This window comes from Gorilla gorilla, chromosome 13 (genome assembly GCF_029281585.2).
Source record: "Gorilla gorilla gorilla isolate KB3781 chromosome 13, NHGRI_mGorGor1-v2.1_pri, whole genome shotgun sequence".
NCBI classification, from domain to species: Eukaryota; Metazoa; Chordata; class Mammalia; order Primates; family Hominidae; genus Gorilla; species Gorilla gorilla.
Genome location: NC_073237.2, coordinates 123,703,263 through 123,731,190, shown reverse-complemented (window position 1 = coordinate 123,731,190; position 27,928 = coordinate 123,703,263). Strand labels below are relative to the sequence as shown.

The 27,928-nt window shown below is 43.5% G+C and overlaps 1 protein-coding gene across 3 annotated transcripts in view; it reads right to left on the bottom strand.

Moving 5' to 3' along the window:
• The window catches only part of GARNL3 (GTPase activating Rap/RanGAP domain like 3), a 170,291-nt gene that overhangs the window by 40,611 nt on the left and 101,752 nt on the right, over positions 1 to 27,928 (bottom strand). For all 3 annotated transcript variants that reach the window (XM_019033704.4, XM_055351193.2, XM_055351192.2), the window contains 11 exons: positions 27,851 to 27,877; positions 20,595 to 20,670; positions 19,823 to 19,921; positions 17,611 to 17,714; positions 16,707 to 16,815; positions 14,783 to 14,828; positions 13,197 to 13,303; positions 10,616 to 10,731; positions 8,620 to 8,724; positions 7,482 to 7,556; positions 3,917 to 4,028 (listed from right to left, as the gene is read on the bottom strand). In XM_019033704.4, the coding sequence (XP_018889249.1) occupies positions 3,917 to 4,028; positions 7,482 to 7,556; positions 8,620 to 8,724; positions 10,616 to 10,731; positions 13,197 to 13,303; positions 14,783 to 14,828; positions 16,707 to 16,815; positions 17,611 to 17,714; positions 19,823 to 19,921; positions 20,595 to 20,670; positions 27,851 to 27,877 (976 nt within the window). The remainder of the gene's footprint in view (positions 1 to 3,916; positions 4,029 to 7,481; positions 7,557 to 8,619; positions 8,725 to 10,615; positions 10,732 to 13,196; positions 13,304 to 14,782; positions 14,829 to 16,706; positions 16,816 to 17,610; positions 17,715 to 19,822; positions 19,922 to 20,594; positions 20,671 to 27,850; positions 27,878 to 27,928) is intronic.

Sequence of the window (27,928 nt, the reverse complement as noted above, 5' to 3'; positions counted from 1 at the left end):
GTCCGGGATGGTTGAGACATTTGGGGCAGGAGAAGTGGCTGGCTCATTCTTTACCTGCATTTATTCTGCAAATGCTCTGCCGTGGGGTTGGGTTTAATTAAAATTTAGGAGCAAGGGGCCCTGAGGATCTTTTCTTTTCCAGAAATCTAAGTGTGGTTGGGAGTTCATCCCTTCCTGGATGGTCCAGGAGGGAGCAGAGCTTTCACCATCAGGATTAATAACTGCCCCCACAGTGGGGAGAGGAGCTCCCACTCCTGCAGGCCTCTGAGGTCTCAGATTTGTCAGAACACAGACTAAGCTAAGCTTAGTATTACACCTAGGGCTTGTCTCTTGTTCCTCTCAATTATTGGGGCAAATGTAAATTTTATGATAGCTCATCAACCACTTTTCTTCCTCCTCTACCCTGGGCTCCCACAAAATGGAACTAATTCTCAGGGTCTTTGTACTTCTGCTGGGGCAGACTTAATTTTTCAAAACATTGAACGATCATCCTCATACCCATCATCATAGTTGGCTAAATAACTACAATTATTCCATTTGTGGGAGAAGAGCAGTCACAGCAAGGACAGGTAACATATACTAAGGGCTTTCCATATGCCAGACCCTAATGCTTAGGGTTTCATATGTTTAAATTAAATGTCCCAATGACCTTATTAGATAGGAACTTATAATACTCCCATTGAACAAAGGAGGAGCCTGAGGCTTGGTGTTAATACTTGTCTGAGGTCACACCTCCAGCATGTGGAGCCCAAGCCTGTGCAAGGACAAAGCCATGCTCTCTTCACCAGTGTTGGAACATAAAATGGGATGTTGGAGCAGCCCCATATCCCAGTGGATAGAGATGCGACCACAGCAGCAACAGCATTCCAAGGAATTAATAAATGACAGAGGCCCTTCATTTTACATAGGAACAGAGGTATACATTGTACAGCTGCCGAGCTGTGTACAGAGTGAATTAGCACTTAATCTCCATCCAGTCTTTCTCAGATGGCTGAACAGGTTTGTATACAACACAAGAAGGAGGAGGAGGCAAGGACCTGACAGAGTGACAGGTGGATTTAATGACTGATTGATGACAATGCTTTCCTTCCTGTAATCTCTTTATGAAGAACAATCTTTTAGAACCAGCTTTTCTGTTACTGCAAAACCAAAACACAGGGCGAGAGCATATTTAATCAGTATTCAGTTTCCTTTCAAAGTAGGTTTTGCTAACTTAGGATACAAAAGGTCTTGATTTTTAATAATGACCTTGAAAGGAGTAGACTCTCAAGGGATACATCTAATGAAATTAAGCAAAGGCTAATGGGATAGAGTGGAAGTCAGTCTGAAACAAAATGGATGGATTCACTCATGGAAACATTTCATAATATGATTAAATGTAGACAAGAAAAAGGTAAACAAAGAAATAAGAGAATTGTGGCTTAAAAGCACAACAAGAAATATAAAGAAGGCCCTGAAGATTCTTCTTCTTTTTTTTTTAAGCAAAAACAAACAGAAGCATCATTGTACAATAAGGACATGAAAAAACTAGTTTAAATCATAAACCAAAGCAATGGTGGGTGTAAACAGCTACACCCACCATCCTGTTGAAGGCGACTTCCTTCAAATTTGGAAGAAAGATTTTCCTGGCAAATCACAATACTCCTTATATCTGACATTTCCATTAAATTTTGGATCCTTAAGATAAAAATTTCAGAAAGGAACCTGGTAATTTTGGTTTGGATTTTGCATTTAAAAAAATAGAGGCAACTCACATAGAATCTTTTGGTTTTAGGCAAGCTTACGAATAGTCATTATGAAGCATGTTTTCTCTTTCCCAAAAGGGCAAAAGGGAAGGAGTGAACATTCTTTAAATCACAAAATTTTTCATAATTATTTGCCCAGGGCTATATTTTTGGAAATCTGTGTTAGAGACATTGGTAGAGTTTAATATAATGTAGTTGGTTTAGTGGAAAGAGCCCTGGACTAACAATTACATCTGGGTACTAGTCCCAGATGTGCCACTAACCAGTTTTGTGATCTTGGGTAACTCACATCATTTATTTAGGCCTCAGCTTGTTCATCAATAAAACTAACAGACTGCACTAAACTTCTAAAGTCTGTTGTTTGCATTCTTTTTTGTTGTTGTTGTTTCACTTTGGGCAAGATCTAAGGATTTTATTACTTTTTTTTTTTTTTGAGATGGAGTCTTGCTCTTTTGCCCAGGCTGGAGTGCAGTGCTGCGATCTTGGCTCACTGCAACCTCTGCCTCCTGGGTTCAAGTGATTCTCCTGCTTCAGCCTCCTGAGCAGCTGGGACTACAGGCATCCGCCACCACATCCGGCTAATTTTTGTATTTTTTTTAGTTAGAGACGGGGTTTCACCATATTAGCCAAGCTGGTCTCGAACACCTGATCTTGTGATCCGCTCACCTCAGCCTCCCAAAGTCCTGGGATTACAGGCGTGAGCCACTGCGCCCGGAAGGATTTTATTACCTCTTAGCAAGTTCATAGAGACATAGTAAAGATAATAGCTGCCATTTAATAAGTTACTACTATGTGCCAACCACTATGTAAACACTTAATACAGATAACTTTATTTAGCCCCTACAATCCCCTCCTTCTAGTTGTGATCATCATCCCATTTTGTTTCACCAATTTTCATCATTATAAACTATTTTCAGCATCTTAAAAAATTATCTCCAATTTAGAGAAACTCGAGGCTCATAGAGGTTTTCTTTCAGGTCACAGTTTCCAATCATTTTGTAATTTCAAAAATTACATACTGAATTTAAATTATATATTTATGAATTTTAAATTATCTGCCTTAAGTTCGTTATAGATACAATGACTACGGGCACACAATTGAAACACATATCAAAAATAACAGATGAGGTCAGAGATAGATCCATTAAGAAACATGGCCCACATCTCCTATCATGCTTCAGAAGGCACTTGGCGTGGGGCCCCGGCACACAGCAGGTGCTTGGTAAATGTGCCCAGTAAGTGTAGGAAGGAGGACGTACAGGTTGTACTGAAGGATGGGAAGATGCTACAGTTTTAGGCCATTATGTCATTCTCACAGTGGTGGCTTTGGGATTCTCACAAAATGTCACTATGGTAACCAGAGGCTGGGCAGCTGTTTCTGGGCAGTCTGAGGAAATGCCCTTTGAAGACATTGTCTCTGTGCCTATGGCTCCCTCTGAAGCCCAGGAGACAACCTGTTACTAGTGTTTAGCTCCTCTGTCATTCATTCAGGGTCTGGAATAATCTAAAGGGGACTCCTGATGGAAGGGACCACACTGTCCTTGAGTCTACACCTGCTCTGAAGTTGCACCCTCTCTGGGCGACGGTGGCTGATCTGTGGCGACAGAGAACTGACTAACTCCCCAGGCAGGCTGATCTATCTGGCTGTCAGAATGTGTGATTTTATATTGAGCTGGAATCTGTCTCCTTGTCAAAATCTTTTTGTTTCTATATCCATCAAAAATGGGTTATCTAAGATTCTTATTGTTTGTTTTGGACATCAGTACTTTTTGAATCAGAAACCTTTTTTTTTTTTAAGACTTCGAGAGAGGGAATGTCCCAGAGACAGTGGTTCTAAATAATGTATCCTTATTGATTTAAAGTAAAATGTTGGAGTGATAATAAGTATTGGCTGAAAAGGAGATTCTTTTTGCAGGTCATTTGATATCCACAGTCCCATCATATATTTTGGGAAGAGAACCTATGGCCCACCCTCCAGCATGCTTGGTTCAGAGTATATTTCCTCTGCTTGCCCGGAAACAAGGGTTTAATTTCATAAGGAAATAAAACTTCGCTAAACTCTCTGCAGATGACACATTTATGGCCCAAAGGGAGTTGGTTGGTGGTCACTCATCTTAGAAGTACTACAAGTTACATGAAAAAGACATTTGTAGGAGCAGCTACTCACTAACCATCCACTAGCAAGACGCCAGCATCAGTGGAAACCAGCAAGGCCTGGCCCCAGGGATCTGCACACACGGCTTCGTGAGGGAAATTACTGCAGAAACACTGGGGCTCCCACGGCTGTGAGGCAATACAAGCATCGGAAGATAAGTGCACCAGAAAAAATACACTGCAGCCCAGCAAATGGAAACGTACATTACCACACCTGAAACAGTAACACAGATACCCCCGTGGGAGCGGAGTCACTCCAAACCCTGGGGTCTGGACTCAATTACCTTTCTTAGGAAGAAAAGTCTCCTTTCAAATACGTATGCAATAGGAAAAGAGTGAATTCACAGGTTTCTGGCACCACAACCTGTCTCCGTATTATAATGTTTTTCAGGGGCAATTGATGCATTCGTAATAGTTTCTAAGGAAGCATTTTGCTTTAACACCTGGGAGTTGGGCCAAATGGTGCCTCTGTTTTAGAGAATTCATATTAGTTCACCATTAAAGGAAGTCCCACATAATTCTATAAAAAAGTCAGATTCCTGTGTTGCTGATTCAGCAAATTTAGTAAAACATATATGATGCACTAAAAGGTTGATATTGTTTTCACGTGAAAATGCTTATTGACCCACACAAGATACAAAATCTTAAAGAAAAAATAACATCTGTTTGGCAAGAGCTGTAAACAGAGCTAGTCAGGTTTCCGCATGACATATCTATACCAAGCAAACTCTTCTTAGTTCATTTCCATCTCAGGCATAAAGGGGGAGCCTTAGAGCCACACGTGGATGTGTGGAGTAGGAGGCATTGTGTACCATGATCGTAGTCACACCAGAATTGTGGACATTTTCAACAGAATTCTTAGCTTCCCTCCAAAGCACTGGATAAGCCTCAGTTTGTGGAGATTCTCAGGCCCAAGTTGAAGTCTTACATCTTCACTTTTACTCTCAATCAGGCATCAGGGCCTGATGTGTCCCACCTAGGGCTGTAGTAGAGCCTGCATGTGCACATGTAGGTGTGTTCTTAAGTACCCAGGCAAACATGCATTTGCATACTCAAGGTAAAGCAAAGGGCTCTGAGGACCACCTTTGAAAACGGCATTAGGGCTGAGGGTAAATGCTGTGTGTTACTGCTCTCTTAGAAAAGGAAAGGATGCTCTCCCTTTAGGAAATGCACGGTCTCAAAAAGAATATTCTAATTGCTAAGATGGAACTTGTGATGTTCTAAAAAGATCCCCTAAAGAATGTGACAACATTTTGTAAATGGAAAAAAGGCTAAACAAGTGCAGGTCATTAATTGAAATGACGTTTCCCCAAGAAAATTTCTGGCAATTCTGAGTTTGTGACTTACACCAAAAGGACATAAAAAAAGCAAAGTTAATATAAATGTCAATAGGGAGAAGACACAGACATCAGCATTAGGTAACACCAACAGAACAACCAGTTCTTAGTAACAATATGTTTTCTGCCCAGAAGACACAAGTTTGGAACACTAAGGCAGAAAGAAGTTCTTCCCCCATAAGATCCAAGGGCCCTACAGGATCCACAGAGGTCTCAAGGAGGTCTGTGAAACCCCCAAAATTGTACTCAAATGCTGCATATATATGCCATTTTACCTTTTTTTTTTATTTTATTTTGAGACGAGGTCTTGCTCTGTCACCCAGGCTGGAGTGCAGTGGTGTGAACATGGCTCACTGCAGCCTTGACCTCCTGGGCTCAAGTGATCCTCCTGCCTCAGCCTCCAGAGTAGTTGGGACCATAGGCATGAGCCACCGTGCCCAGCTAATTTTTTTGATTTTTTTTTGTGGAGACAGGGTCTCTCACCATGTTGCCCAGGGTGGTCTCCAATCCTGGGCTCAAGTAGTCCTCCTGCCTCAACCTCCCAAAGTGCTGGGATTATAGGCATGAACCACTGCACCCGGCCCCATTTTAATGGGCGGGTGCATGCAGGGTGTCCATTGCTTTACACGGGTGCCAGTGACCATGTGAGGTCTGAGGAACTGTTGAATATTGGGGCGTGCAGTGTCAGCAGCAAACTCAGATCTGGTCCCACAGTTGCTCTGGTCTGACGACAGACAGTGTTTGCCATTGCCCTGGACTCCCTTCCATGGGGGAGCCTTCATGTGGATTCCACCGGGTGAGAATGTGGTCTCCAGGCTTTCATGTCTAAGTGCAGACTGTTCCTGGGCACTCTCTAAGAACATGACCACAGCTCATGAAACGATGAGTGCTGAAGAGGTGGACAAAGCCGGGTTCTCTGGGCACAGAACACTTGGGAACAGCAGGGGACTCTGGCCTCTGCAGAGCCAACTGCACAGCAGCAGCCCATGGGGCCCTCTGGAGCTGAGTTTCCCTGAGGTGGTCTACGGCCTGCGGGTGAGTTATAAGTACTGACCTCAACAATGGACGCTCGCTCTTTGTTATTACCTGGTGAACAAGTTATGGTTCCACAGACTTCTGTTTTTAATATAAGCCTAAAAACTTCTTATCATTATTAAATCTTACTGGAATCTGGTATCTATAACGTGCTTGGAAACAGTAAATTCCTACTGTGCATGGGAACAAGCAGACACTGGAACTGCTGCAGCCTTGGGAAGGATGCTTTTCCAGTAGTCTTGTCTGAAGTTGGTTGTGGTTTTTAGGGTTAATTATATTTTGAGCTCATCATTTTCCTGAAACCAGACTTTAAAGCACATAGGCTCACATCATCTATACCTTTATCAGTAAGGTAAATGTATTCATAATTATTTTGCTTTTATAGTGGACACTTCTCTGGTGATGTGCTGTAAATCTGTCCCATTTAACTTTTATGTATTCTGAATGGAGATACAATTAAGTACATGGGGTACTGTTCTACAATACAAAATCATATTCATAATATAATTTGTGTATTTTTGTCTGTTCTATTTTTGATGATCACCTAGTTTTTACCCCCATGGAAAGTGGAACAGGATGTAGATAAATAGCCAAAGAATTTTTTGGCTGGCTGAGTGAACTGTAGATTAAGCATTGGTTTTTCAACTGTGGTCCTCTAACCAACAGCATCAAGATCACCTGGGAAGCCATTAGAGATGCAAACTTTCAGGTCCCACCCCAGACCTGTTCAATCAGAAACTCTGGGGGGTGAATTCAATACACACTGAAGCTTGAGCAGCACTGCCCAGGAGCCTTGCTGTTTAAAGCATGTCTGTGGTCAGCAGCACAGGAACCACGTGCAAGTTTGTTGGAAACACAGACTCTCAGCCCCACTCCAGACCTAGTGGATCAGAACATGCATTTGGTCAAGGTGTCCAAGTGATGTGTATGCACATAAAGCTTGAGAGGCCCTGTGGGGCCTGGCCTGCCTGACCAGGTCGGTCCTCCAGCAGCTCTGCTCCATTGAAGCAGGTGAAGGCATACGCACACCATGGCAACACAGAGGCTCTCACTAAATGGCCACTCAGTTTTATCTAGGACTTTCCCTGAGGACTCTGCAGTAGACATGCTCTTCTTCCTTCTGCTCTCAAACCTTTTTCCAATAATCTCAATCACTTTCATTAAGGAAAAGGGGAATTCAAAGTTCAAATTGAAAGTATCATGAACTCACCTCTTTTTTACAGATCCCTGAAGCTGCCAAGCTTGATGGAGCATCCCCTCTCACAATGGATTTCAGTTTTAGTGCCTTACAGAACAGAGATCTCTATTAAAGTTTACCAGGCGGCAAAAGTACAGCAGGATAAACAATTGCGATTTGACAAAAATTTAATAAAACAGGAGTAATTGCAGGCTAACATTTCGGGTTCCTCTGCTGACTTGTTAATCAAGAATTGAAGTTAGCTGGACACAGTGAAGCCTTAATGACAATGTCGCAACCCAAATTATCCAAATGCATTTTGTCATTTCAATGAATCAATATATCATTACTGTGATTTATAAACCATGAGCTTGAAAAAATGCAGATTCTCAGGTCCCTCCTCAAACCTGATGAATCAGAATCTCTGGGAATAAAGTCTGGGTATCTTTAAACAAGAACCAATGTTTGAGAACCTTGTAACTAAGCTTCCCTTGATTACATGGCTTTCCTCTCTCCACCTGCCTTGTCTAGCTTTCTACTTCTGGGCCAGAACCTTATTTGCAGCTGAGGGCACTCCTCCTTCTCCATGCTGTGATGTGTGATCAAGGCAGACAGCTGTGTCGCCTCCCGGAACTGAGAAATACCAGTGTCACATGCGAGCGGGGCAAAGGGAGTGATTTTCTCCAATGCCTGGAATAAGGCGATGACTGGGCACCACCTAACTTGGTGGTGACTTGGATTGTTTCCAAGTCATAGGGTGGTAATTCAAGTCTTCTGTGAGTGCCACTGCCACTCTGTGCTTCCTCCTGCCAGTCATGGGTTTAAGGGGCATTTCCCAAATTGGTTCCTCACTCTTCAGAAAATTCCTAGGAGGCAGGCAAGAGGTCTGTGTTCTCTGGAAGAGGGGGGTCCAGAGCTGGGCCCTGTGGCTACTTGCCTTGAGGCAGTAGCATTCCTACCTCTGCAGAGTGTTGCTCTCTCAGTGATGCCTGCAGAGAACTGCACCTACTCGGTTCTCAAAAATCTCACTCGTGGTTGCCACAACAATCCTAACAGAAATTACAGAGCTCCTACAGCAGCAGGCAAACAAAGTCTTTGCACATGGGCCATCTGGTTAGGATGGAACTCAAAACTACATGTCTCGCAGAAAAGGTTTCAGAAGAAAACCCACCTGCCCTATTCTAACAAACTCTGCCTGGCGGGCCTCCTCTTTCTTCCGCGCTGACTTGGGTGACTCTGGTAAGACATCACTAAAAGATCGTCTATTAAGCATGTTCTAAAAAAGAAAAACAAGTTATGAATTCCACAAACAGTTGTTAAGTCTCATCTTTTGGCTTCTCATAGTGCACAAAACTATTTATCCAAATGGTCCTATTTCTACCTTCTGTTTCATTCACACAATAAGCATTGATGGAGCACCTGCTGTGTACCAGGTCCATGGTAGATACTAGATTCAGTCACTAGGTGGAGAGTCAGCATTGCATGGGGGCTGAGGACACAGCTTTGAAATCAGCAGACCTGCAGCTGTATCACTTACTAACTTACTAACAGTGTGACCTGGGCCACCACATTGCACAGCTCTGGGATGCCAATCTTACACAGCAGCACCCCCTGGAACACAACAAACTGAATTCTATGAGAACAGTACCCCTAGAGCTGTGCAAATCTGCAGCCCTGTGGGTCGCCTTGAACAAATTAGTTAATTTCCGAATCTCAGTGTCTTTGTGTGGTTAATACCTGTCTCCTAGGTGTGTTATGAGGTTTAAATGAGGCAATGCATCTAAGGTACTTTGCACAGTGCCTAGTGCATACTTAGTAATGTTAGTTCTCTCTAAAACTGTAGTCACTGAATGGGGTATGCTCATTCAATCAGCAAGTACCGACTGAGCACCTAGTCTTCTGCCAGATTTTGGGAATGTGATAGACATAGTCTCTATCCTTGTGGAGCACACAGTCTACTGGGAAGACAGATTAAGCAACGACATGTTTAGCACATGTGATCACTGCTATGAAGGGGAAGCGTGGCAAGTATATGAAAACATTTAACAGGAGACCTGGCTTCAACTGGGGGGCTAGGGAAGCCTGGCTCAGGCAGTGATGCTTCAGCTGGGATATGATTACTTATCTTGAAGGACATCATTACTCATCTTGGTACCCTCTCTGTGTCTTCCCTGACCTTAGGGAATTGACAGATTACCAATTAAGGTTTGCTCTTTAGGGTCCTGGGGTTAGCCTGGCCCAATCCCTGTGAGTAGTTGGGGTACACCGACCAGACAAGAGTTAAGGAGTGCCTATAAAATGGTGCTGGTCAGCCGGGCACAGTGACTCATGACAGTAATCCCAGCACTTTGGGAGGCCAAGGCAGGTGGATCACCTGAAGTTGGGAGTTTGAGACCAGCCTGACTACCATGGAGAAACCCCGTCTCTACTAAAAATACAGAAAATTAGCCAGGTGCAGTGGTGTATGCCTATAACCCCAGCTACTTGGGAGGCTGAGGTAGGAGAATTGCTTGAACCCAGGAGGTGGAGGTTGCAGTGAGCCGAGATCATGCCATTGCACTCCAGCCTGGGCAACAAGAGAGAAGCTCTGTCTCCAAAAAAAAAAAAGAAAAGAGCACATGTGCACCTGAAGTGATAGAAAGGTGTTGGGTCTCATCAGTGTGGCTATGCCTCAGGCCTACGAAGTGTCTGGGTCTTCAGTAAATGGGAATGCTTGTTTCAGTGCCTGAATATGGGGCTGGCCAATAAATCTCCAAAAAAAAAAGCACCCTATGTCTTTCTAAAAATCCCACTTTTGCCTGCCCATCAGCTCATGTGACTGGTAATGCTGAGTAGTATTACCAAGAACAGCCACCCCAAAAAAAGCACTCTTCAATGCTCCAGAGATTGCTGATTGATACCCAACCTCCCTGTCCCTGGTTTGCACCTTGATTTCCACAGGCCCTGGCTTTCTGGAAATCGCATTCCTGTGTATGGAAACCCAATGTCCTTCCTTCTTGTGTCACAATGAGAGACTGTCAGCCCATGGTGGCCACAGCACAGTCCTGACAGCAAGGATCAAGGTGCCTCCTATGCTTTTGTCACCAGGGCCTCATCGCTGAGTTGAGGACTTGTGTTCTCAACTCAGACCCCATAAGAAGGAAAGAAGACCATGGACCCAGAATTACCTTATGCAAATCTGGCATCAAATCCTGGTGTAAAGATCTAATCAACATATCCAGGGTACGCCGACGTTTCTGGGCAAATGTTGGGGTTTCCAAAGTGGCTTTTTCACCATTAATTACTAAAATAAATCAAGTTAAAAAGGGAATTACAAGATATCTCTGGACACACACACAAGAATTGAAACTATGCTTGTCTGTTCTTTTCTTTAGTTCTGTGACTGGGAATTTTTTTGTTTGAGGTTTTTTTTCTGCTTAGTACCTTGGAACAATCCATTTTAAAGCCTCGTTTCGGCTGAAAAGGAAAAGGTCAAGATTTTTGTTGAAATGCCATCTCCTGTAATCTCAGAGTTTTCAACCTCGCTGCTCAATCCACTTTGGAATTCCAAGACTCTCTGATCCGCCGGCTGCTACCTGTCCTCTCAGTGCACCAACCCCTCCTGGTCCTTCCTGGCCCCACACTCCATCTCCTCAACACACCCTCTCCATCACCTTGAGCCTGCATTCTTCTGCTGTTTCTACTTTCAAATCTTCAACGTCAAATCAAACCAGCCCTTTGTTTCATTTCACCTCAAGTCTTTGACAACACTGATGAAAGTCCCTCTGTTGACTGGCTCCACTTATAAGCTGGGTCCCTAGTGCTGCTGAGTGATCTCCAATTGGTGGTTACAGGTCTTTAGTGGCCCCTTCCTTGCCACAGGCCCCCTACAGTGAATGCTGTCTTCCTGAGCCCCATGCTGCCAACACCCTTTCAGCTTCCAGTAGCTACACCCACTCTGTTGCTGACTCTGTTTCAGATCTGTTTCTTGCTCTCTATCTGATCCTCTGGACTTGAACACATGAGACTCGGACAATTTCACATACAATTTCAGCTTTCTGGCTTGATTTGAAAACTCAGAGTATCTGGCAACCCTGGCCATGGTGCATGCTCTGAAAGGCCTCAGCTGGATGGAGTGAGCACATGCTCTCAAGTGTGTCACAGCTCCCAGCACTCCTGACTGTCCTCCACTCAGCCCGCCTCACTTGCTCATGCTCCCTGCCTGGCTCTCCAGGCATCTGAGTTTGGGACCTTGTTGTAGCATTTGAAATAATGAGTATAAATACTGGAAAGGTAGAGACAAAATCATCATCTGTTGCACATGGTTTGCAGTGTCTGCTGCCTCTAATGTGTCGAGGGAGACATCACCCATGGACCCTGGTATAGGTTGGAGTATGGGAGGTAACAACGCTGGTGGTCCAGCTGGGAAGAGAGGCAGCCCAGCTGGAAAGCAGAGGGAGCCTCAGCAAAGGTGTCTTTCATGTCTCTGTTCTCCAGGAGAAAGTTGTGGAATCATGCCAAGGTCTCTGAAAGGGAAGGGAGGAGTTTCCTATGGAAGAGAGGCTACCAAACAGCCTGGCCAGGACTTGGATGTTTCTGGTGACTAGAACTGACACTCATGCTTGGCACTGTTTCCGTGCAGGAGAAGTCATGTTTGGGACTGTGAAGGAGTGACTGGGGAGACAGGAAGACAGAGGAGAAACTACAAGTGCCTGTCCCTTGCCCTGGCCTGAGGGACTGGCTTGGGCCAGTACTGGAGTAGGATTAAGATTGGAGGTTGGGTAACACTTGTCCACGTAGGACTCAGTGAAGCTTTGGGCTCAGTCAATGCTTCCTTGAGGCCAGGTGACCAGGACGGACAGAGAGAAGAGATGGGCATTCTAGATGTCTCAGAGCTGCACGGTAACAGTGACAGACTTAGGCAAAGACTGTAGTGGGGAAGAGTTGCAGGTGGGGACAGGAGGCAGCCAGCAAAGCAAAGCAGCTGCAATGCCCAGCATACCTGGCAGGAGGCTGGAAAGCAGTATCTTCATGGAGGGCACAGACCAAGCAGCCAGGGCGTGTGGCTAGCAAGCTGCAGCAGATGAACCCGAGTAACTTGTTTCTGATCAATGACACAGTCCCACCATGGGACTACCAGAAATAATTCCCAGGGGTGCCCTGAGGAGGGATGCGCAGAGCTCTTGTGCTTTAGGAGATGTGGCCTCAGAGTCGGGTATTTGGGTATTACCAGTAGAGTGAAAATATGTGCTCACCAGCAAGTGATGCCTGGCAGTCACGGTCTACACACATTATGTTCTCATTCTGTCTTTCTCTTTCCCACACATGTGCATGGGTGCACATATACACTCACACAAGTGTGCACACACATTCCCCAACAACTCTCCCTATCCCTAAGCATATACCCACAACCACTCTTTCCCCCACCTACATCCCACTCTCTGACAGATACAGATACATATACAAGCAGAGATTCAGCAATGGCTCTATCAGAACACAGGGCAGAAAGGCAAATTTGAGGCCCGAGGGTCCTTAGTGGGTGAGTGTAGAGAAGCTTCAAGGCAGGTGACAGGATGGAAGGTGGGGATGAAAACATAGGAGAAAACGTGCACAACATGACCAGAATACTAAACACATGTTGTGCAAAGAATTAACGGAACATGGAATGCTTAAACAATGACATTTCCTTAAACAGCATCCTGGGAGAATCTGAAGTAATGTATTCTGACATAGAACAAGTTGCAAAATTGTTTCAAAACAGAAACTTACATTTCACTAGCAAAAAGTCCCTGAATTCCTGGTGGTCTGTAAACACTGGTGGAGTTGGCAAGGGAGGGCCAAAGAGTGGTACGCTCTCTTCTGAAAATATTTTCAGCCTAAGTAGAGAATATTACAGAATTAATATTAGCACTTGATATGGTTTGGCTGTGTCCCCACCCAGATCTCCACTTGAATTGTATCTCCCAGAATTCCCACATGCCATGGGTGGGACCCAGGGGGAGGTAACTGAATCATGGGGGCCAGTCTTTCCCGTGCTATTCTCGTGATAGTGAATAAGTCTCATGAGATCTGATAGGCTTATCAGGGGTTTCTGCTTTTGTTTCCTCCTCATTTTCTCTTGCCGCCACCATGTAAGACATGACTTTTGCCTCCCACCATAATTCTGAGGCCTCCCCAGCCATGTGGAACTGTAAGTACAATTAAACCTCTTTTTTTTTTTGAGACGGAGTCTCGCTCTGTCACCCGGGCTAGAGTGCAGTGGTGCGATCTTGGCTCACTGCCAGCTCCGCCTCCCGGGTTCACACCATTCTCCTGCCTCAGCCTCCCAAGTAGCTGGGACTACAGGCACCTGCCACCACGCCCGGCTAATTTTTTGTATTTTTAGTACAGACGGGGTTTCATCGTGTTAGCCAGGATGGTCTCGATCTCCTGACCTTGTGATCCGCCCGCCTCAGCCTTCCAAAGTGCTGGGATTACAGGCATGAGCCACCATGCCAGGCCCAATTAAACCTCTTTTTCTTCCCAGTCTTGGGTATGTCTTTATTAGCAGTATGAAAATGAACTAATACACCACTATTCTGTCCTTCCATTTATCCAGCTGCATATGGGATGTGTCAGGAATATTTGCTCCATGCCAGGAGTGTCTTCTCTGGTCTGCCAGGGCCGAGGCCACTACCTCGCTTTCCCCTCCAGCTTAGTCAATGTGCTTTGAGGATAGAGACCAGGTCTTCCTGAATCCTTCATGGTCCAACCCATCAAGCCAGGTACCCAGGAAGAAGAGCAATGGCCATCACTGAGCACCTGCTGCATACCAGGCAGCATACTTGGTATTTTAAGATACAGTATTGCCTCTGATTGTCACTACACCTGCCAGGGTAGTGTCATTACCTTCACTCTACACAGAAGGCCTGAGGCTCCAAGAAGATAAAACATTTTTTTCAAAGCCTCAAATAAATGATAGAACTGGGATTCGAACTCAAATCTATTTGGCTCAAAGTTCAGGTTCTTTTCACAACATAATACCTTTTAACAGATTAATATTTGAGAACAGAAAGATAAGCAGGTAAGAATGTAGACTAGGAAAGGATGAAGATCAAATATATCAAACCTCTTCCCATGGTAAAGTACAATAAAATATCAAACTAACCCTGACCCCTAGGTCTCCTTCATGGAACAACACTGGATGGAGTAAATGTTTCCTGAAGAGATGGTGGCCTTGAAGAAAGTTTTGTAAGGTGAGGGCACTCATATTAAATCAATCAAGAAATATGTATATCAAGAGTCTTGTAAAAATCAATGCTAAATTAACAAGCATGAGAATTAGAACAAGCAATCGAGACAAAGTCATTACCTACCTGTAATTGTCATTTTGTTGATTGTATCTCACTAAGGCAAAAATATCTGTGGTGATGGTTAAGGGAACTAATCACAACACTGATGCTCACAACTGACAGCTTGCGCTCTGAAAATCCCTCGTGCAGAGTCATTCTTGACCAGCGCTTCTGTGCTTAGGGCACCTATCACTCTTAGGTTGGGACAGAACCCATACTTCTTTCCAAGAGACAGCCCAGGGAGACTTATGTGAGGGCACCATGAGTAGGTTCAATGTTTGTATGTGCATCCTTTGGGGAAAAGGTTTAAATCTCCAAAGCTGTCAGAAAAGCAATAGAAATATAGCTATTAAACAACTAAGCAGTCAGCAAAGCAAAAAGAGCAGTTCCCTTGCCTGGAAGTACAAACAAGATCCCAACAGGAAATTAGTAATACATTTCATCTCACACATTTGGAAAGGGAAAGCATTTAAATGTTTCCGCTGTATACCTTCCCTTTCTCTCCTTTTGGGTTTGGTAGACAAAACAAAACAAGCCTGTTGTAGCTGGTGGCAGATTCTGAGCAGAATCTACTTAGCTTGTGCTGGGGTTTGCAGAGTCTAAAATAGTAGGAAAGAATCCATCCAGCTTCTTCCTTTCTCCCACTCTTCTTCCACCCCTTCCACCTCCACCCACCATCTCCCAACCCCTGCTTTCCTTGGCTAGGGCTATGGAGCCATCAATTCCTTAGTGTCTCCATTTCTAGGCTCCCCGGAATGAATCTGCCTTAATGATCTGCTTGCCCCTTTTCAGGAACAAATGTGCCAAGCCCCAAATCTAAAACGTATAACTCAGGGAAATTCTAAAAAATAATGACTACCTCTCAATCACCTGAACAGTCACCTCACCACTGCTTCTACTGTGAATTTGGAGAAGTTTTCTGTTATACAAGAAGAACCACCTCTAGAAAGGGGAAATATTAGTCCTAAATCCCAGGGGACAGGGGCAGATATTACTCAGAAAGCAGGGATGAAAAGGGAAGAAAATTCTAATGAAGGTGCAAGTGCATATTGTTTGCTTCCCTACCCTCATGGAAGAAAGTTTGGAAACTGTTAACTTTTAAACACTTACTTCCATCCTCTATTTTTATGTCACAAGGAACAAGTCCAAGTCTCCAGATGCAATGAGTCACCGTGGGCCTGTCTCCAAACATGTTTACTTGGAGCCTCCAGGGAAATGAGTAACTCGACTAGAATTTATTCTGAAAATGCTGATTTGTTGCCTTTTGCTTATTATGTATAACCAGTAGAGCCACCAACTTTGGGTTTTGCTGTCATGGTCTGGGACCCAGAGCAACAGGGCCACAACTGAGTGTCTGCTGGGCGGGTCAAGCTCATGCCCCATGCCTGTCTGGCAGAGCTGAGCTCAGACACTGCAGAAGCTTCAGCCCCATTGCTGGACTTTGCCAGCAATATGAGCTGAACAGGGATTAGGAGAATCAGATAAAAATACTATTAATTCTATCATTTCTCAAATTTCAAGAGATGGTAATACAACAGCTATTACCAGGGCTTAAATCAACAAGAAAAATTATTTTGGCCTTTTATCTTAACTTGCAAGTTTTTATGCCTAAAGCAAATTTCTCAGAGAATTCACTACATATAATTCTTCTAAATCATTTATGACTGAAGGATAGCAGGAAGTTTTCCTCATTTTGTAGACTACCTGAGGAAAGAGACCATATTTCAGGAGTCAAGAATTCTCTGAGAATTAATCCATCTACTACTGAAATGGAAGGAGAGAGGAAGGGGGAACTATACACAATGCTTAGGAAAAATTCCCCAAAAGTGGGTCTAAAGCTAGCATTACAAAACAAGTCCATGACAAGATTTGGTTTAAGGGTCATGGAAGTCCAACGAGGCTGAACCACAGCTTGCCACACTGGAGCATTTACAAAGGCCCAGGATACGTGTAAAGTGGGAGCGGATCATGGAAGGCTTAAAGGCAGGAGAAGATTCCTCTCCTTCTTGGAACACAATGGTGACGATATCGTTTCCAATGTGGCGTTTCCTTTCCACCTGTAGTGAGCATAAATAACATCACTGAGAAAGACTCTCAAACATGGCACATTCACAGAGTTAAAAAACCATAACCCAATATAACAAACCACAGCCACTATGACAGAGCCCTGAACTTCAGACATCTTTGACTTCAGGCCTCCCATGTTTTGCCAGCCTAGGCCCTTGCTCACCAACCCATCTCCTCTGCTCCTGTCTCAGTGGCCAAGCTCTGGGGTGGGTGAGGAGTATTTAGATAGAGGGTTTTTCCCAGCCTGGTACAGCCCATGTAGATACTCAGTGTTAACTTCCTGCAGTGACCTGAAAACAATACTTGTCAACCATCACACAGGACCACTTATGATATGTCCTGGAGAGTCTCATTTTGACAAGACACAAGGCACACTGAGAAAAGGCACAGAGAAAAGGTAACGCCTATACAAAATAGTCTCTTAAGAGTCCATGTTGGATAGAAGAATGTTTGAATCAAATATATTAAAAAAAAAGAGAGAGACACAAAAAAGAGTCTATGAAACCACACTCGCACACATACAAATACCTATACATGTTTACACATACACACGCACGCACATTATTATCTCTGACCCCTTATTTCTCTAAGGTGACAGCACCAGTGAGAATAGCTCTTCCTAAGATTTGTTGGAAGTTCTAATACAGACCGCCAAAAGCATCCCTAAATTGGTGGCCGCAGCTCAGCTCATATGTTAACCGGCATAGCCCCTAATTCTATGGAATCATAATGGTGCCCTCTCCACATTCACATCACTATTTGATGGTTTGTATGTTCACATGTACCTGCTGCTTGTTCTCTTTGGAATATGGCAACATGGTGGAAACATGAAACATGATCTCATGCCCTTGGTACACAGTATAAACTGAATGTATCCCTGTGGTATCATCTGCAAAATATAAATATGCATTCAGTGAGCACAGAGAATTCAAGCCAAAAGGAAAGCATTTTCATTTGCAGATTAGGGAAATACTGTACACAGGACATTCTCAAAGATATTTGGATTATCCACCTGCATGGAAGCAACAACCCTCCACTTGATGCAACCCCCCACATGGAAAGGCCTCTTCCTCTCTCCCTAAGCTCACTTGCTGTCCGATTCATGCCTTGCCTCAGAATGGAGGAGGTCATAAGAAGTCCAGGCTAAAGAGGAGAGTATTGAGCTTCCTTGCCTTGCAGTTGCTATGGGAGGTACGGGATGAAATTAACACAAGATGACACAAACAATTATGTCCATAAACCAAAAGGAAGTGGTATTTGTGACAGAATTGTTTGTGATTAAAAGCAAAGGCTTTACAATGAGGCTGACTTGGATTCAATTTGTCATTGGCTATGTGGCTTTTGACAAGTTACCTCACTTCTCTCTGAGCCTCAGTTCCTTAATTTGAAAATGAGGATAAAAGTCGTATCTAACTCCTAGGGATATTGGGGAGACTCAATGAGATTATATTCGCAAAGTGCTTAGCAGAATGCCTGGCTGTATCAAGGGCTCAGTGGATGGTTGTTATGACCATATCGGAGACGCTGAGGGTTGGCAGCGGGGGTATGAGAGGCAGGCATTGAAGAATTCACCTTGTGCACTCTATGTGTGTTCGAGTGAAGCTGGAACCTGACAACTGGGGCCCAATCCCCTATCCCTGCATCTGTCAGTTAGGGCACACTTAGCTCTTCCGAATTCAGAATCCGTGATGCCACGGCAGGCTGGTGGGAAGATGAGGCTCCCAGAGGGTAAGGAGACCTGCACTCAAAGCCTATCACTATTAGGTCAAAAGGGCCTCACACCCGCTGCCTGACTTACCTCAAGGACTGACTGTGAAGATCAAATAAAGCAAAAAAACAGAAACAAAGGGAAAAGCTAGCAATACTACACAAAAATGAGATGGTGAAAGAACTTCCAACCCTAAGCTTGTAATCTTACCTACCTTCCCCACTCAGGCCCCCATCCTCAAAATGCTTCCTTTCAGGTGTTTCCAATCTCACTGCTGGTACCAACCCCACCCAGCTACCCAGGGCAGAAACCCTGAAGTGTCTTCAAGTACTGTCTCCTCTTTCATCCTCCACTTGCCAATTCTACCATGAAAATGGCTCTTGAATTAGTTCCCCTGTCTCCCTTCTGACCTATGGCCCTCTCCCAAGGCAACCCTACCTCTTGTTTGGACTGTTGCCACAGCCTCTGAGAGCAGGCTTCTCCTCTGCCTCCTCCGTCTGCTCAAAGGTACAGATCTAATCTCACCACTCCCCTACTTGAAACCCCTTAATGACAGAGAATAAAATGCAGACTTATTAATATAACCTCAAAACTCCCTACAGGGTCATGCCCCCTCTCCTACTCCAGGCCACATTGCATCATTCTCAGTGCCTCGTTCCCTCCAGCCATAAACAAATTCTCTTTGTTTCTAGAACACAACATGTTCTTTTCTGCCGCAAGGTCTTCATGGATGTTCTCTCTGCTTGGAATTCTCTTCTCCCCTCGAGACCCTCCAATTATTCCGACTCGCCCCTCCCTCTGGTCTCAAAAAAGCTCAGAGAAGCCTTCCCTAACCCCCCAGATTAGGCAAAATGCCCCATAGCACTCTGTACTTTTTCTTCTCAGTTGCCTTCTGTACTTAGTGCTAAACCATTTGATAATTATCTGCATAACATCTGCTGGATGTCCCCTGGACTGCAGGCTCCTAGAAAGGAGGACCCCATGTTGGTTTATCCACTTCTATATCCCCAGAGTCCTGGCACACAGATGGTGCTAAGCAGTAATATTCATGGGCAGACCAGGACTTCTGACACTGTCCAGGGCTGTGAGGGCTGATTTAGTTTTACGAAGCTCAATGGAAGTGCCAAACAGGTCCATGACTCTATGTTGAACAGGGTGTGGAGCTCACCTCCCTCCAGTCTTCTCTCATCCATCCCTTCCCCCTTCTCTGGTATAAGTTCAGACACGGGTCAGGCTGACTTACAAAAGTTATACAAATTACAACAGAATAGATCAAGAGGCAGGCTTACTTTTGGTATCCAGACCGCCACGGTAGCCCGTCCAGCCCTTTAGAGTGATTGTGTCACCCAGAAGATTTAAAAATTTTTGAAAAGGCTCGCTTCCAATTTCTGCAGGAAGAAGTAGAGTATGAGGAAAGTATGGGCATCAACAAGTCCTCATTTTCTAACTATGGACCGGAATCGCTGGAAAATTAACCGGGCTCTGCCGATTCATGCATGGTAAACAGCATGGGTAAGTCACATTTCCTTCTTCTTGAGGACCATGAGGAAGCCCCACAATTCCCAGGACTCCAAGGAAAGGAAAACTGCAGAATCAGATGAACACAGCTTACTACTGCCAGCCTGGGACCACAGGTGTTTACTATCGCAAAACAAAAATGTTATTACTGCTTGCGTTCAGAATAAGCAGGTATTTAACATGAAAAGTGCTAAATATTAGGAAGATGACGCCATCTTATAATTCTTCCTCTCATAAAAATCACAGAAAAATCTTCCACTGCTCTTGGGACTGTGTAGAACCAAATTCTCCAAATCCCATGTGCTCTTCTGTCTCTCCAGTGCCCGGAACAGTGACTGGGTACAAACGAGGTGATCAATAAATATTTGCCAAATGAATGAAACTGGGCAACAACTGCCCTACAAAATTCACGCTGAAATTGTGTAAAACTACCTCCTCATATTAAAGACTCCAACTCAACAGACAAGTTAAGCTCCAACTGGCAAGAATGCAACAAGGCAGGACAGGGTCTCTGGCAGCAGAGAGCGGGAGGAGATCACTCACCATTGCTGAACATCTCATCATCAGTGAGCTGCCCATCTTTGGCAAAAAGAACCCCAAACTTGAAATTCACAGAGCCCTTAGGATAATAACAAAAGGTGTTACAGTTAATTTTATCATCACAGCATATATAGTTCTGAGATGGGCTGTTCGTGACTTAGCACAATGGCAGTCACCAGGATGGACAGTCAGGGGATCGCTTCCTCCTATCCATCCGGGTTATTGACCAATGTTAACAACAATCATTCCTTCATTTTTATAGGTATTTATAGCTTACAGATGAGACTGTATGCTTTTATGAATTCGTTCATTTGTAATTTCATTACTAATGGCATCTCTAGGATACCAGTTCTGTTCTGTGGCAAAACAGGGTTCCAACAAATGGCCACAGGAACTCATAGGCCTGGCACCATCTTCCAATCAACCCATGAGCAACAGTCCAAATCCCAGTCAGAGAAGAAGAGTTCGTTGTAATTCAAAGCTTAACATAATCTCAGGCTGATATATTGTGGACTCTTTTAGACACAGAAATGAAAATTATAGGCAATTTATACTAAAAGCTCATTTTCCCCAATTCCTAAAGATATTCAATCTGAAGAAGTCACAAAACAGATGTGAAAAAAAAAAAAAAAAAAAAAGCAAGCCCAAGCCAAGCAAGCAGTAGCTGGTACAAATGTGCAATCTACCATCTCCAACTTTAAACCGAATTAATTCTGATCTGGTGGAAATGATAAATAGCAGCTTCCACAGGGAAGGGAGGAAGACAGAGGAACAGGGTCAGGGAGGCGTAAACAGGGACTCAATCATATTTTTAATGCTTTTCTTCCTTAAATTGGGTAGTGGTTTTTTTTTTTTTCTTTCTTTTTTTGAGACAGAGTCTTACTCTGTCACCCAGGCTGGAGTGCAGCGGCGTGATCTTGGCTCACTGCAACCTCCACCTCCCTGGTTCAAGCAATTCCCCTGCCTCAGCCTCCTGAGTAGCTGGGATTACAAGCGTATGCCACCATGCCTGGCTAATTTTTTTTGTATTTTTAGTAGAGATGGGGTTTCACCATATTGGCCAGACTGGTCTCGAACTCCTGACCTCAGGCAATCCACCTGCCTCAGCCTCCCAAAGTGCTGGGATTACAGGCGTGAGCCACCATGCCCGGCCGGTAGTGGTTTTGTAGGTCTTCATTATGTTATTCCCTATACTTTTTTTTGTACACCTGAAGTATTTCATAATAAACACAAATCAAATGTTGGAAGAGAATCAACCTCTACAAGGTTGGTTGACCCACCACTAGATGAAGAAATTCTTGGTGGTCAATTAAGGGTAGACAAGGGACAAAGATATTTAAAGATATTTAAAGCACACTGGCCAATGGGTCAGAGGCAGGAAGTCAAGGCGATTGACAGGATTCAGGATAGCTGGATCTGGGAGTATTAAAAATCTGAAAATCCAAGTTCTAAGGCTGTGCATCCGAACATTTTTCTGTCCCCAACACACCTGAGATGCACACTCATCACTAACAGTGGTTTTCTATACACGAAGAGAGAGGACACTCCCAAACTGACCCCTCCACCTGGAACTCTTCCACAGTTCCGGGGATGACTGGCTCTCTCCCATCATGCAGGTTTCAGCTCAAGTGTCAATTTCCAGAGTGGCCTTTCCTGATCTCCCCATATAAAGCCACCCTCCTTCCTGCTGTTATTCTCCATCAGAGAACCTTGTTTATTCTCCTCGAAGCACTATTTACACTCTGTAAATCTTTTATTGAACTTGCGTATCTGTTTCTACCACTAGAACCTGAGTCCTGTGCAGGAGAAATCATACACTGTTTTCTTTCCATTGAATCCCCAGTGTTGACCATAGTACATTGGAAAAGATTAATAAATATTCATGACATAAGTGACTGTATGCATAATAAATGAGAAAAGAAACTTTGTCAGAAACAACTTATTTTTCATACGATGTCTCCAAATCATCACTGCTTCCTTACAAACTAGCTTTTGATAAATTTCTTAGAATGTTTCCAGGGACCTCTATTCACTTTAGGGTTTTATGGTTTATAACTTTTCTTTCTCTGTTTTCGAAGTGATGACAGTAAGCACATGTCTCAAGTGTCCCTTAAAAAGCACCTACAGTAATTTGGGGTCTGACGTATGATCCTCTTAGAATAATAGTGCAGGAACTACAGTAGTGGTTCTCAAACTTGACTAGGCATCAGAATCACCTGAAGGGCTTGTTAAACTAAAGATTGCTGGGTTCCACCCCAGTTTTCAATTCAGTAGGTTTGGGATAGGGCCTGATAATTCGCATTTCTAACAAGTTCCGAGGTGATGCTGATACTGCTGGCCTAGGGCACCCACTTTGAGAACCACTAGACTAAAGAAAAAACCAAGAGGCTGTCAGGAGGCCCAGGATCAGGTCCAGCTGAGCTGACAGCTAGCAAGAAGGACTAGGTCAATGACCATAACTCTGAGCCATAAACTGACAGCCTGCTAAAACCAGAAAGGACCCTATAGTCCACTGAGTCCATGCTTTTATTTTAAGACAGGACAGGGAAGCTCAGGGAAGACAGGGACTTGCGCATGGCTGGAACTAAGTGAATGGTAGGACCGCAGCTGGAACTTGGGTCTTCTGACTTTTGATCCAGCATTCTTTCCAATATCATGGCATAATCTTCTCTGAAAAGTTTCAAGTGAAACTGAGATGTACAAGCAGAGATGGGGCCTACTACCACCTGATCACTGGCCAATGCTTTTAAAAGGTTTTATAGGATTGCTCTGAGACTGGCACCATGCTACCATATCCCTGCTGAGGACCTCTTCTGCTTCAGGTGGAGACTCCAGAAAGACTGGTTTTGCAAGGTCTTGTCAAGTCTTCATCACAAGTTATTAGGGTCAGACAAGAGCAAAGTCTGTAAAGCAGCAAGGGTTGCATGATGGGGGTCTTTTAAGTACCTGTGCACCCAAGGGTGTAGGATCTTCAAGGTAGGGAGATCATGTGTCCAAGTTTGCCAAGACAGCCCTAGCTTATATCTGTTTTATCTGTTGTCCTGATGTTATTAGTAATTACTCTCAAAGGGTCCTAGTTTAAATGATAAATTATATGAAATCCTCCTGTTTCAGGTGGAGATTCCAGAAAGACTGGAAGTACTTGTTAAGTACTTGAACCTACTTATACAGCCTCATTTAGGTAATATGGTGTCCAGGACTTCCCAAATTATGTCCATGACTAACAGTTTTCACCTATCTCCAGAAATCAAGGTATGGCTCATTATAATGAGGTATTTCATATTTTAGGAGGGGATAGTTTGATCTGGTGCAAGTGGACTGTCACAGATAATATTTTAACCAGCCATTCAGAGCTCTCAAGGTCTCAAGGCCAGACCTGGGTCCCTGGAGGGAGGTGCTGCTGGAGGGAATTCACAGGTACTGGTTTTCTCAGGATGTAAGTCTTGCTCAGACATTCAACATACAGATAAGGTCACATCTGTCATTCCTGCTTGGATGGAATTTAAATTTTCTAAGTTCTAAATTTTACAAGACAAAACTCATCCTGATTACAAACCAACAGGCAGTCACATTCTTGGAAATCAGTAGTATGCTATGAATTATAGTTCTTCTGAGAAAAACAAACTATGGGGGGAAACTAAAGTCCCAATGATTCCAGAAGAATTTTTTGGACCTGAGAAATGATGGCCTTATTCAAAATGAGACACCCCTGGTTCCTTGTTACTCTTTAGGCAACGCCTCCATATTTCTAGGGTTCCACAGGTTCCTACACATCTTTCCTCTCTCCATGTGTAGTACAGCTTGGGATGCCATGTTCTCTTGTGGGGGTGCCTCTCTATGCAGCAAACAAAACATGGGTTTCAGGACACTGACATCATTTTACCAAAGTGCTAACTTTTTGGGAGCCTCACTAGTATTCTTTATTGGATTACCTGCCCATCTTTGCAGCTAATAGTTTACCACTAGAATAGGCTGGAATTGGGATAAATGCTCCCAATTTATCCCAGTTGAGAAGCAGCAGGATTAAATAGAGTGCCTCGCCACACAGCTCTCAGAGAAGCTCTGGAGGATCATGGCCATTGTTCACACTCCAAGATGTCATGACAAGTGACTAGTGTCTCAAGCTAATATCCCCCTAATAAGGAAATAAAGTTGAAAAATAAAGAGATCAGCAACTTATTTTTCACAACTTGGGAGTTTCAAAAAAAGCAGAGGAGGATGCAATGAACAGTGAACAGGCGTTCTTTTAGGGTCCAGCCCCTGAAAAAGTGGTGAAGTCGGGGCAGGGGAAGTGTTCACATTTCCCATCAGTGCATTCTCTCTATTGTTTGTTTGTTACAACAGGCATGTGCATGCACTCAGTGGGTGCTCAATAAATATCTGTGGATTAATGAACAGAGTAATTTTGAGATATAAAAGCTATATATAATCCTAATTTTATATAAAATGTAACAAACATATATACCAAAATGTTAATAGCAATCGTCTTTGTGACTGCAGGTGATTTTTTCCTTTTATCTTTTGTGTATTTCTTTTTCAAATTTTTACCAGAAATGTGATTTTTTTACTTTTTGCCTTTTACAAATTACACGTGAAGTCCATAAATTCTCCTGCAACAAGCATGAATCTAAGATGGACAAAATACAGATAAAAATGTAGTCAGGCATGGTGGTATGAGCCTGAAGTTCCAGCTACTCAGGAGGCCTGAGCCGGGAGGATCGCTTGAACCCAGGAGTTGGAAGTCAGCGTGGGCAATATAGCGAGACCCTCTCTTAAAATATAAAAAAAGCAAGCATCTCCCTTTGCCTGCTCTCTGCTGCATCCCACCCCAGTTCCACTGTCCTGCCCAAAAGTAACTCCCGCCAACAATCTGGGGTGCATCCTTTCAGCCCCTTCTTTGTATTTACATCCACATGTTCAAGAATCAACTGAGGTGTCCCTGCCTCAGAGAAACCTTCTCTGTTCAATGTAAAAAACCTACCCCCTCACCGCCCACCCCACCTCTGTGCATTACTTTCTTCACAGCTCTTGGGGTTACTGGTCTTACCATGTTTCTGTTTGTTTGTTTACTTGTTTAGCTTGTCTTACCCCACCAGACTGTAAGCTCCGTGAAGAAGGGACCTTTCTTGCTCACTGATGTATCCCCAATGCCTCAAACAGTACATGGTACATGCACGGTAGGAGCTCAATAAGTATGTGTTGAATCAATGAATGAATGAATATACATACAAATATTTGTTCATAAAAACATAATTGGGATTATATGTAAATAATGTCCCGTGAGTTGCTTTTTTCAGTAAATACTATGTGGTGGCAGTCTTTCCATGCCAATAAGTAAAGGTCTATGTCTTGGTCTATTTGGGCTGCTATAACAAAATACCATTGACTGGGTGGCTTAAAAACAACAGAAATTTATTTCTCACAGTTCTGGAGGCTGGGAGGTCCAAGATCAAGACAGTGGAAGATTCGGTGTCTGGGGCGGGGCATATTCTGGGTTCACAGATGATGGCTTCTTGCTACATGCCCATGTGGTGAAAGGGGCAAACAAGCTCCCTTGTTTATAAGGGCACTAATCCCATTCACAAGAGCTCCCCCCTCATGACCTAATTACTTCCCAAGGCCCCACCTCCTAATACCACCACATTGGTAGGCAGGCTTTAACATATGAATTTTGGGGGGACACAAGCATTCAGACCATAGTACTCTATCTCACTCTTGCACTATGGGTGCATAGTAGGTGTATTATACATTAGTATTATATATTAGGTGTATTATATATTAGTAGTTACATTTATGGGGTACATGAGATGTTTTGATACAGGCATGCAATGTGTAATAATCACATCATGGGGAACGGGGTATCCATCCTCTCAAGCATTTATCCTTTGTGTTACTACCTTATTTTTTCTAATGGCATCATAGCATTTCATAATATATTCATTCAATCAATCAATCATCAATCAATCAATCACTTGTTCAACCAACAAATACTTACTCTATACCTTCTATTTTTACTGTTCTAGGATCTGGGAACACAAAATTAAAGAAGTCTCTGTTCTCATGGTGCTTATAGTCTCCGCTCTCATGGTGCTTTTATTCTCATGGGGGAGACAGATAATAAGCACACAAATGAAAATACCAGCATTAAGAAAAATCAAAGAGGCTAAGGGTGAGAGGCAGGGTGTACTATTCTAGACAGAGTGGTCAGGGAAGGTCTCTCTGAGCAGAGGTCCTGATTAAGTGAGGACATCTGGGGGACAAGCATCCCCAGCAGTGGGAACTATAGGCTCTTTCTGAGGAGATGGAAGAATAAGGAATTCAGTATGTTTAGTGTGGAGCTGATGATTGGAGAGGTAGAGGGGCCAGATCATGCAGGCTCCAGCAGGCCAGGGTCAGGATCTGGGGCTTCCCTTTGAACAGGACAGGAAACCTTTAGAGTTTTGAGCAGAGAGATGACCTGATTCCACATGTTTCAAAAGGACAACTGGCTACTATCTGGAAACCAGAAGAGAGGGTGAGAGTGGAAGCCAGGAAAAGAGTTAGGAGAGTCTGCAGAGCACAGGCAAGAGAGGATGGGGTGGCATCCCCACACCAGAGTGGTTGTGGTAGAAGTGTTGAGAAATGTTTGGATTAGGGATATTTTATGAAGAGGTGTCACCAGGATGTGCTGATAGGTTAGATATAGGATGAGAGAGAAAGACATGGATTAAGGATTTTTCCAAGTTTGGCCTGAGCAACAAGACAAAAGATACTGCTATTTACTGAGAGGGATAAGATACATAAACCATAATTTATTTACTCCATTGCCTATTGATAATATTTTAGATATTTCCCTGTTAGTTATATATTTAGAAAATCCAATATATTTATATTTTTAATGGGGGCAACAGGGAATGGCAACATGCAAATAAATTCAGCATTTTGTATATTAAGAGCATCCTAATAAAGCATAAACACCCTACTTTAATGAAAATTAAAACCTCATTACTCACCCTGATCATAAGCTTAACACATTAAATATTTCCAAGCAGATTTAAGTAGTTTGATTGTTTTCATAGCTTTATAGCTAGATGCATAGAAAATTATAAAATATACCTTAAAAATACATGCCAGTAAGTTCTTTCCGTGCAATGTGTCCCACTGTGCAAATCTACATGGAGATTTGGCTGAAAGCAAAGGCTGGGTTCACAGTGAAAGGAGAAGTATATTTACAAACATGGAGGCAGAGCAGGTGCAAATATCTCCATAGAATCACTCACCTCTTGTTCTTCAAGAACCAGCAAGTCCTGTCAAATAAAGTTTTAAAAGTTACATCCAGGCATAACAGTAATTATTTC